At 43.2% G+C, this 12,003-nt stretch overlaps 1 protein-coding gene across 3 annotated transcripts in view; it reads right to left on the minus strand.

Annotated features, from left to right (window-relative positions):
- Nucleotides 1-489: 489 nt before the first annotated feature.
- LOC125740689 (thymocyte selection-associated high mobility group box protein TOX-like) overlaps nt 490-12,003 on the minus strand; it is a 31,360-nt gene continuing 19,846 nt past the window's right edge. For 2 of the 3 annotated variants that reach the window (XM_049012177.1, XM_049012179.1), the window contains exons 4-9: nt 11,197-11,439; nt 7,281-7,523; nt 5,413-5,643; nt 4,627-4,707; nt 3,917-4,138; nt 1,779-2,998 (exon numbers count right to left, since the gene is read on the minus strand). In XM_049012177.1, coding sequence (XP_048868134.1) covers nt 2,774-2,998; nt 3,917-4,138; nt 4,627-4,707; nt 5,413-5,643; nt 7,281-7,523; nt 11,197-11,439 — 1,245 coding nt within the window. In that variant the 3' untranslated portion in view covers nt 1,779-2,773. The other variant, XM_049012178.1, reaches the window with a different exon arrangement.

Here is a 12,003-nt window from a genome sequence, read left to right on the forward strand (position 1 = left end):
CCTTGAGGCCCCAACCCTAATGCATGTGTGTATTCTATGTATCTGGGCCCCCTGAATCTACCAGGGTATCCATGCCCCTCTGATGACCCGGACAACAACTAAATAAATATTCTTCTTCTCTCACTTAACGTTAAATTTAATCTCATAATAAAACTTTTTTCGCTTTCGGTAATCTTTCTTATTTAACCAGCCTACCTTATTGAGTCACTCAGCAGTTGCGCGTTGACATTTCACGCTGCTGTGAGGTGTTCCGAAAGTGTCGAGACCATCGCGGGTCAGGGAGCAGACTTTCCCGCGATGCACTTTTAGACTTTTTCTCTCTGGGGTTAGCGTTAGCTTCCAAAGCCAGCGTGAGTTGGGCTAGAGGCCCACGTCAGAGCGAGTAAAACAAATGAAAGCAAAGCACTACAGGCTTGGTAGGAAAATGGACAAGGACGAGGTCCCACCTCAACAAGTATTTGAAAAAGTCAAAGAGTACTGCAAACACAATTCTGATGACTGCAAGAATGCAGGTTTGGCTTTATTAATTTTTTTTTTTTTACACAATAAAAACAAAAGAGTTAGAGTATTCACAGAGCTGTTCGGATTACATCTGCGACGGACGGACGGCAGGCATCCTTCACAAGCTACCGGATAATTACAAACACCTACATTCATCCGTAGTTTTAATGAAATGCTGACACAGGTTCCATAAAAAGACAGACACGATATGAAGAAAGGAAAATAAACAGGCAAATTTCAGTCTTCTCTCCAGCCCCCCTGGATCTGAATGGTTTCAGGACAGGATGTGGTAGTTCTATTCACATAGGCGTGAAGAGCCACGCTCAACACACTGTGAGATGCTGTGCATTGGCAGACTTGGACGAAATGAACATTATCTCACGCGCCGTCTCCTGGGCGATCTACTGCGATGTTTAACGCTACTCCTCATGATGCTTAATATGTCAATATGCGACAACGAGATACACCCTTTTTTTTTTGAAGATTTAAATTAACCGGATTGACCCTGTCTAAGGATCAAGCACTTTAAGAAGTCGTTTTTATACTCTAAGAGAGTGACATACCTTGTATTTACAAGTTTTCCATATAACAAGTTATAACAAGCAATCAAGTGCCCTTAGTAGCTTATTTCAACATCCATTTAAAAAGGAAAATGGGAATTTTGTTTATTGATATATGCTACAGTTTCTAAGGCAATTCACTAGTATAGGATTCCAGAGCAACCAATAAAAAGCAATAATAACAATAATAAAAAATAAATTAAAATATTATAAAATTAAAAACGTAAAAAGCTATATCATCCGGGTGCCCTTCTCTGTTTTCATAGCTAGCATTTTTAAATAAGGAGCAGGTCATTAAATAAGTATCAGGGTTTTCCGTTTTGGTTTTGCGTGCCGGGCGATAGCCCTTGAGAGCTGGGATGACCCGCTGGATTCGGCGCCGGCCTGCGCTCCAAACTACTGCTATCGCTGGTTCTTTGTCTGGACCTCCGACGCGCCACGATTTTTAACAGACCCTCTAATTCACCAACAAAAAACGAGCTATGTATATCATAAATAAAAGGTGGGGAAAAAAATAAACGTTCAAAAGCTTTTGCTGACAGTTAAGCCCAAGCCACATGTTTAAAAACTGCCTGATGGGACCTTGACTCGTTCGGACACAAAGACCCACGTTGTCACTGTCCTACAGATACGGGACAGGGACAGGGACAGGGAGCCAGACGCCGATCAGCCAATCAGTGCAGGTAGAGCGGCTTCTCTCTCTGCAGGGACCTGAAGGGAGGTAAAAACATGGCAAATCTATAACTATCACGGTATGCAGGGATGGCCAGTATTTCTGATACATGTATATAAAATGTGTATTTTTATGTCAAATTTGTACTAAAAATGATCATGTAATTGCATCAAAATACTTTAACGTTCAGTATTTTTGTATTTTCAAAATACTAGAAATGCTTTCCAGATAAGATGTGCGTGATGAAATCATGTGTGCAGAAGGATTTACTGCACAAGGATGGAGTCTAGTTTTTTCCCGACATTATAATTCATCCATTCAGGCTTATTCATGTTTAAAGTTTTCAAGATCTTGCTGAGTGAAGAGCTGAAATTGTGTTTTCCATTTTTCATTTTAAATTTCGTTTTTTTTTTTCAGCTCAGTTCACTTAAGATAAGATGAACATTATTAATCCCATGAAGGGAAATTTTGCATCTGTGGTGCAAAAAAAGGAAGCGGTTTTGTCAATTAAATTACAACCAGATAAATCTTTCTGACTTTGCTACTATTACATTTTCATTTGATTGGCTTCCCATTATCTGAGTGTCAAGCGAGTAGTTGGGATATTTAAGACACTTCAGACTATTTGATGCTATGTTTGGTTTCACGTTTATATTATGTCTCATTAAGCAGTGAAAGAATGTTCTTATGCTTGGCCATCTGAGCCAGTGTGCTTGTGAAGGAACAGACTGATGCAGAAGCATGCAAAATGTATTTTTGTATTGTTAAGATACAAAAATCTGTAGTTTATTTTGATACACTGCTTGGTGGCTGTATTATTTCGATACATTTAAAAATAAGGTATTTTGTATCAAAAGTCATTTTGAGGTATTTTTACCCATGAGTGTAGGACAACTACTCTGTCAGCCGTATAACACAGTAAACAGGAATTTTAAATCTATTTAGCAATAATTTGTTGTTATATAATTTAGCCTAAATTCAAATAACATAAAATCCAAATATATACCTGATTTGTTATATCCCATGAACTATTACTGTGTTATTTACCATAGTAATGTGCTATTTGCCTCAGACAAAAGTAGATGTTAAATAAATATAAATGCACAGCGCTGTCATACGTAGGTAGTGGCTCAGATCCGGCGCTGCAGTAGGATCCGGCCCAGTCGAGTCCCGGGCCCATAGGATTCCTGCAGCCTCCGTGAGCAACGTCCATCTGCGCCGTGGAATTTACGGCGCTCTGGAATTCCGTCTGCATGGGGAAACCCTGTCGGGCACAGAGGACAGCATCTACCCAGGGTGTCACAAGGCAGACTCTGCTCGGGGAGTCTCCGGGAGACCAGAGACAAGAGCTGCTAGGTGATGTGGGCCGTCTACAGCTTTTACCAGCCTCCATCCCTCTCTTAGCAGGCAAAGTTGCACTTCTGTCGAAGGCCAGTGACGGCTGCTCATAAACTAAACGAAAACCGCACGTTCGGCTCGGATATGATGTGCGATATAAGCTCTACCAGAACAAAAAATGTGGTGGAAAAGAGCTCAGCAGCCCGCTCAAAAAAATTCATGAAGAACGGAGTTTCGATTTCACTTTCGGCTCTTAAAATTAGGTTAAAAAGGAGAAGCAAATGTGACGTGGCTTTTATTTCGGTGCGAGGGCTTTTGCCAACTCGTTTTGGTGTCTGCTGGGAGCCCACGGGGAAGATCTCTGTAGCAGGTGGCGTGTTATAGGGTTTCCCTACCTCATACGTTCACAAACATGATATCTGCATCTCTGTGAGGCTTCCTCTGTCTATAACAGTGGTTTCCCAACTGCGTCCTTAGGTTTCCTCCCAGCTCCCTGCCAGACAGTGCACATTTTTGCTTCCTGGGAGGGAGCAAACATGTGGCTTGCCTTTGGATCCCCGAAGACCGGGTTGGAAATCACTGTTCTTGGGGTGGGGTGTTTTTACCCCACCGTGGGGTACCCACAAGGGGTAAAGTTATAGCTAAACATCACGTCCTCTCTGATGAAAGATGCTGCTAGACCAAGGGAATTATGGCAAACTAAATATGAGGATGGTGGCTCGGTGGGTGTCACTGTTGCCTCACACCTCCAGGATTGGGGATACAAACTCTGGCTGGTACAGACTCTCGGCGACCCCTACGCCTGTAGCTGCTCGCGCGATTGGACCCTCGCGAAGACGCTCACCTGTGGCATGAAGGAGGAGTGCATTCCGATAGGCTGATGCTGGGGTGGGGGTGAGGCAGTGACGCCATGAGGGGCCAAAGTGGGGGCCATCGGAGCAAAGTGGGAGCCCAGCCTGGCCTGCTGCAGGTAGGCCTGTCCCAGATAGGGACTCGGGGGTGAAGGTCTGGGGCTGATCAAATGGGCAGCTGGGCTCAGCTTCACCTCCACTTGCTCTGCATAACTCTGGAGAAGGAAACAGAGAAAAAAACCTGCTCACCTGTACCTGGGCTACCTGTACCACACCCACCTGCCACTTAACCTGAGAGACCCAACTGCTGGTCAGTGTCACTAATGAAGGTTTTGGGGAAAGCCTAGTATGTGATAATCGACACCTAATACTGTAGGATTTACAGGAGACTTAATGGCGTAATCGTTCTCCTCTAATATGTCAACCATGTCTATCTACTGACATGCTGTAAGAGGGGTGAGAGTCTGGTAACCTGAATTCTCCTTGCTAGGCTACAGGCTTGTTTTCCACCATGTCAGAGACCACACCTGTGGCAGCAATTCGTTATAACCTCGGCGAGATTTATATACCCAGTAAAATCCATCACTTGCCACATCTACGGAAACTCCTCCGCATCAGTCAGCTGTGATCGGTAGCTGGTTAAGTCACAACCCACGTGCTGCTTAACGTCCTTTCGTGTTCTGCAGGGTATCTGCATAGTTACCTGAGAGACCAGGCTTGCTCTGTACGCTGCCAGCTGTTTGAGATACTCTTTCTTGGCAGTTTCGGTCTTCTTCTTGTACGTCTGCAGGGAGAGGAAGAGTCAGCGTTTGTGGAGCCGCAGGCCACACGCTTGGCGTCTGAGGTACCGATTAACCGTTCAACTATTCAGAATACACACAGCGAATTCCCTCCCGACATCACTGGGTGTGTCAAGCTGAGACTATCTGAGCAATTTTGACATTTTCACATTTGGAATTCCGTGTATTTGAATAGCCCACGTCTGCCCTTCTAAGCACCTGTTGTCTAGAACCTTCCAATCGCCTGGAAGTAATTTGTGTGTGAATATTCACCGCTGATTGATTGTGAAAGGACAGCGGCTGACAGAAACAAAAAGATGACAAATCGGACCTGTTTTTCTACTCATTAATTTATTTTAACAGACAACTTCCAGGTATAAAGATCCCAGGGTTGTTTAACAGACAACTTCCAGGTATAAAGATCCCAGGGTTGTTTCTCAATAGCAAGAACGCAAAGACCGTACTTGAGCTCTTGGCAAGACCGGTCTTGCTAACATGCCTTCCTATAACGAACTTGGGGGGGCAATGAGTCATGGGATCGGTCTCGCCTGGCGAGGATGCAACCGATGTATCCCTGATATTTGGGGAGGGGCACGAGTATTAGAACTGGTCTACAGCAATGGTGCACAGGAGAACACAAGTTCGGTCAAGCACACATACTGAGAAAACCCAGTGTGTCACGTAGCCAGCAACTAGCCAAGACTACCTACCTGCTTCTGCTCCTCCCCCAGGCCGTCCCACATGGAGGCCACGATCTTGGAGACCTCGCCGAAGGTGGCGCTGGGGTTCTGACCCTTAATAGCTGCCTGAGTGTCCCTGAAGAAGAGAGCGTAGGCCGATACGGGCTTCTGTGGCTCGTTGGGGTCCTTCTTCTTCTTTTTCTTAGGGGTCTTGGGCTTCTTAATCCCAGTCGATGCAGGTCTTTTCTCACCTCCACTTACCTGTTGGGGGTCAAAGGGCAACTTATACAAGCAAACTTAGCAAATACGGTTAAACTACACTGAAATTTGACTTTAGTCTTGGTCCTACCGTATACGCTAGTTTTCAATGGAACTATTTTTCCGCTTGTATTGACTGAATTGAAATTATAAATCAATGAATGTTTCTGGGGCGGCATGGTGGTGCAGTGGTCAGCACTGTTGCCTCACACCTCTGGGACCCGGGTTCAAGTCTCCGCCTGGGTCACATGTGTGTGGAGTTTGCATGTTCTCCCCATGTCGTTGTGGGGTTTTCTCCGGGTACTCCGGTTTCCCCCCACAGTCCAAAAACATGCTGAGGCTAATCAGAGTTGCTAAATTGCCCGTGTGAGTGAATGGTGTGTGAGTGTGCCCTGCGATGGGCTGGCCCCCCATCCTGGGTCGTTCCCTGCCTCGTGCCCATTGCTTCCGGGATAGGCTCCAGACCCCCCGCGACCAAGTAGGATAAGCGGTTTGGAAAATGGATGGATGAATGTTTCTGTGCAGCCCTAAGTGGTATAAGCAGTTAGAAGATGGATGGATGGATGGATGTAACTTTGGGTATTTTCTAAACTCAGTCAAAACATAATACATTTGTAGTTAAGCATTCAGTGATTAACTGAATGACCAGAGGCAATGTATTATTCCTTGTTAATGGAAAAAAAAAGAAAAACGGAAAGAAAATTTAAAATCTTATCATTACATAATTAGAATTATGTAATTATTTCTTGAATAACACAAATTAGGCTTAATGGGACTTGACAGCTACAGTAAGTGATTTGATTTTAATTTGATTTGATTCATTCCATTTGTTTAATCAACAGCACAATCAAGGTTTATTAATTAAGAACTCAGAAGGGAAGAGGCCTGTAAAACAGACCGATAGGATCTGGACTGAAGATACAAAATAAATACCAGCCTGACTGACAATACGTTTACAACACAGTCATGCCTTTTTAACTAAAATTCTTATATAAATTGACATGGTGTCATATAAATGTGAATCTATAGATACGTAGTATAAAATGTCCCTCTCAGCCGATGGTATATGCTAACATTATGACTGTGATGTGTAAATGTTCTAGGTTAATGTATAAGTATAATATACCACTGGAATCTTTACACATGCGGTCATATGACGCTTGAGGAACACCTGAAAAGTAACATGTAAACACATAAACCTTCACATTTAAATTTATGGCTGCATACGAGGAAATCAACTCCCTCGTAAAACTGGCATGTATCAACCGGCAAATTACTCAATGCATCATTCCAGATCTTTAAAGCTCAGGTTATTCCCATGTGACTCCTTCCTTTCCTTTACAGCTATAATGTAAATGTATGTTAAATCCAGTATAAAACAAGTGCATGTAAAATACCTTCATTATTATGTATTAAGGAAACATCCGAAACCTTATTTTTGCACCCATGGCCATTACTTTGGGGTTTGGGACTGTAAGAATAACAATAATAATAATAACAATTCAAATATCACTTTTGCATACGCTGTTACTACCCTACATAGTTTACAAAGCCTGGCTTGATTCTTTTCCAGAACTGGCCTATGAAAATAATAACCCTATTTCCCTACAGAAGGAGTCTATTGGTTCACCGGCCTGTACCTTTGTTGCGTCCTCAGGTTCATCTTCATGCACTGAGCTGGAGGGAGACGGGGTTGCAGACTTGCTTCCAGGAGGAGATGGTAAGCAATGGGTCACACTGCTTCCACTCAGTCCAAGTTGCGATTGGTTGAAGGTGGTCACGTGACCATGCTGCACAGTCACTGATTGGATCCTGGGTCCCATCGCTTCAATCTTTGGATGGCTGCTGTATCGTGATGACTCTGAATTGGCCATTTGCTGCATCTGTGAAGTGCAGCATGACATTTCAGTTAATAAAGCCTGGGAGTGGAAAAAACGTTTCACGCAACAATTCCTCTGAAAAGCACAATATGAAATACAGACAGATGTAGGTAGGCTGATGCACACTGAGTTATTCCAGATAAAATCAGCTGCACTATTGTTGCTGGCAGGCCGAGGCTATTTGCAGCTTGTGAATCATGCTAAAATCATACAACGTGATACTCTGGGCAGTGCTACGTGGAAGGATAACAATGTTCTCCATTGCTCTAATGTGCTGTGCTTTTTTTTTCTTTTTTATTATCTTCTGTGGACTCGGCCCTATTTCTCACGTTAATATATGGCCCTGTCATATAAAAAAAACTGGTACACAGCAACTATGCTAAACAGCGACAGTGCAGATCATAAATGAAAGCGGAAATAAGTAAATAGCCATGATGCTCGCTTGATCGGTAACAGTGCTGATGAAAATGAGCAATTGGACTAAACTGAGGGCAGCAGCACTAATCAAGAACAGCAATGGCGCTGATCAAGAACACCCGAACAACAGTAGTACTAATGTAGAACAGCAATGGGGTAACCTAAACAGCGGTAGTACTAATGTAGAAGAGCAATGAGGTAACCTAAATAGAGGTAGTACTAATGTAGAACAGCAATGGGGTAACCTAAACAGCGGTAGTACTAATGTAGAACAGCAATGGGGTAACCTAAACAGAGGTAGTACTAATGTAGAACAGCAATGGGGTAACCTAAACAGAGGTAGTACTAATGTAGAACAGCAATGGGGTAACCTAAACAGCGGTAGTACTAATGTAGAACAGCAATGGGGTAACCTAAACAGAGGTAGTACTAATGTAGAACAGCAATGAGGTAACCTAAATAGAGGTAGTACTAATGTAGAACAGCAATGGGGTAACCTAAATAGTGGTAGTACTAATGTAGAACAGCAATGAGGTAACCTAAATAGAGGTAGTACTAATGTAGAACAGCAATGGGGTAACCTAAACAGAGGTAGTATTAATGTAGAATAGCAATGGGGTAACCTAAACAGCGGTAGTATTAATGTAGAACAGCAATGGGGTAACCTAAACAGAAGTAGTACTAATGTAGAATAGCAATGGGGTAACCTAAACAGCGGTAGTATTAATGTAGAACAGCAATGGGGTAACCTAAACAGAGGTAGTACTAATGTAGAACAGCAATGGGGTAACCTAAACAGAAGTAGTACTAATGTAGAATAGCAATGGGGTAACCTAAACAGCGGTAGTATTAATGTAGAACAGCAATGGGGTAACCTAAACAGCGGTAGTATTAATGTAGAACAGCAATGGGGTAACCTAAACAGCGGTAGTATTAATGTAGAACAGCAATGGGGTAACCTAAACAGAGGTAGTACTAATGTAGAACAGCAATGGGGTAACCTAAACAGCGATAGTACTTATTTAGAACAGCAATGGGGTAACCTAAACAGCGGTAGTACTAATGTAGAATAGCAATGGGGTAACCTAAACAGCGGTAGTACTAATGTAGAACAGCAATGGGGTAACCTAAACAGCGGTAGTACTAATGTAGAATAGCAATGGGGTAACCTAAACAGCGGTAGTACAAATGTAGAACAGCAATGGGGTAACCTAAACAGTGGTAGTACTAATGTAGAATAGCAATGGGGTAACCTAAACAGCGGTAGTACTAATGTAGAACAGCAATGGGGTAACCTAAACAGTGGTAGTATTAATGGAGAACAACAATGGGACTAACCTGAACAACAGCAGTGCTAACAGCTCTAACACGAATACCGACAATTCTAACTTGATCAGGAACAACGTTAATGAAAACCATGGGGCTAAACTGATGTGCAACGACGCTAAGCATAAACAGCATCGCTGCCAAACCGAACAGCATCGGCTTCTCTGAATGGGGACGGTGCCAATATGGACCTCAGAGTGCTGAAAAGCAGGATTGCTGTTTGATTGCTTAACTCTTTAATTCTGATAAATCAATAGAAAGCAAATAAGCTGATCCGGATTATTTCTTATGGGAGACTGACTGGGACTGGACCATCTGCTTCTGGTTGATTTGAATCATTCTATTTCTATATTCGCAAAACTGATAAATAACTGCTCTTTGAAGTAAATCTCAAAATATGATGGTGATGGACTGGCATCCAGTGCAGGGTGGCCCCTGCACCTTTGCCTGGGCTATTTGTGACCCTGTTCTAGATAACCAGTTTTGGAAGGTGTGGTGACGTCTTCAGTATTGCTACACAATGCACAGAGATACTGATTTACTGAGACACACCTGCAGTCTCTCACTGCTTCTGCTTCCTTTGGTCATTCAGCACAGAGCATCTTGTGCAGAAGAAAAACTGCACTTCAGGAAAAAAAAGTCGAACTAAAGGTGACATGTAGGAACATATGACAATGAAGCATTTGTTAGACGGATGAATATGAAGGATAAAATGTGGGCTGTAAACCACTGAAATATTTCTCAGGTTTTTGAAAAAAACTCTCAAAAGAGATGCAGTTTTTCAGTTCCACTTCCGACATTCGTCAACCTTAAGAAATGATGAAGTCTAAACGTCCCGGACATTTCTGCCCCACATGTTGTCAGAAAAATGCACCAGGCAGTTTACGTTCCGCAAGAGATGGCAGATTTAGCAGGCTGATGTTTAGAGAAAATGTATTCGACTCTCGGTAGCTCATGGGCGCTATACACGCAGTTGTGTTGCTGGGCAACCCTGCTTTATAGCAGCCTGTAATAGATATTACAGCACCATCGAGCACACAGAAGCAAGCCTGTTTGCCCAGAACTAATTACTCATTGAAACCTGTGTTTCCCTTGTTCGTTTACCTGTTAATATTTAATAGTACTAAACCTTTTGAATGTGAGACAAAGTCACACGTCTTTTTATACCACTTTCCCAAAGCTGGAGTGTGCGAGTTTATAAAATCTGCCTCCTTAATCTTTCCCTAAAACAGAGCAGCGCTGCAAATTAATGGCACCTTCTACAGCTATCAAACTAAGCTATTTACAAGTTTCACTTGTCTCACGAAGCTCATCAAATCATTCAAAAGGTCTGGCTTTGGAGGAGACGGCGTGCTGATCCATGTGATGGAAGTGTCCGCACAGGTGTAGCCGCAGAGATCAACAACAGCTGGCTGGCTGGTTCTGGCACAGTGAAGGTCAACGTCAAGACTTTCAAGACTTCAAGACCCAAGATTCTTCCAGGAAACCCTAACCCACACTATCATTTCCTCATATCTGACAATCCACAGCCGGTTTAAAAATACATAGAACCTTGTACTATATATTACATATAAATAGACAACTTGGCTTCTCTCTGCGCATTGTAAGCCTGCTAGCCTCCCGTGCCAAGAATACTGATGAGTTTTAACATAAAAGTAAATGCAAAGATATGGAAATCAAGTCTTCTAAGAAATATTTACGGAACTACATTTACTAATCACAAAGCTTCATCTTCAATAGAGATGGTAGTCGGGACATATTCAATGTATTTAATGCATTGTGGGTTAGATTATAGTCTGACAACAATATCCCATATGCTATGACATGGAAATGCTCTCACAGCACACTTACCTGAATTTCAAGGAAAAGAAATACACACATATATAGGCATAGAGAAAGAGCGAAACAGGATTCCTGCAAGAGTCAGACTCACCATGGACATAGAATCTGACAGGCGGCTTCCATCTTGGCTCAGGACGCTGGAGACGGCGATGCTGGAAAGGTCCATTGGATGCTGAGGGAACGGGGGCAGTCCATTCTGAGAGACCGGGGGGCACAAGGCATGGAAGCCGGCGAGCTCCGCATGAGGCATGGCCAACATGTGCTCCGGCAATGTGGGGGGCGTGATGGGAGGGATGTTAAAGTCCTCGTCACCAAGGCTGGGCGTGGAGTACGACTGCCTCACAGAAAAGGGCGGGAAAGAGAAGCATGTGACAAGCGATCCCAGAATCGCACCACTGTGCCTTTACAGTGCGCTAAACAGCACCCAGACTCTGCCACTGCACTGTTAATATAGCACACACCAGCACCACTGTGCCTTTACAGTGCGCTAAACAGCACCCAGACTCTGCCACTGCATTGTTAATATACCACACACCAGCACCACTGTGCCTTTACAGTGCGCTAAACAGCACCCAGACTCTGCCACTGCACTAATACAGCACACAGCAGCACCACTGTGCCTTTACAGTGCGCTAAACAGCACCCAGACTCTGCCACTGCACTAATACAGCACACACCAGTACAGACTGGAACCTCTACTTGCACCACTCGAGGTAAGAGCTTTAATATTAAAGTAAAATAATCACTAGCATTAACCCAAGATGTGACAGTGAACATCGTGACCATTTGATTTTGTGAATCGTACAGAAAAAGAATTTACAAGGTACTCTAGTACATTGCAGCAAATCAAAGCAAGTGTTTATGTATTTCAAATGTTTTTTTATGTACTTAAAATCAC

This window comes from Brienomyrus brachyistius, chromosome 4 (genome assembly GCF_023856365.1).
Source record: "Brienomyrus brachyistius isolate T26 chromosome 4, BBRACH_0.4, whole genome shotgun sequence".
NCBI lineage: Eukaryota > Metazoa > Chordata > Actinopteri > Osteoglossiformes > Mormyridae > Brienomyrus > Brienomyrus brachyistius.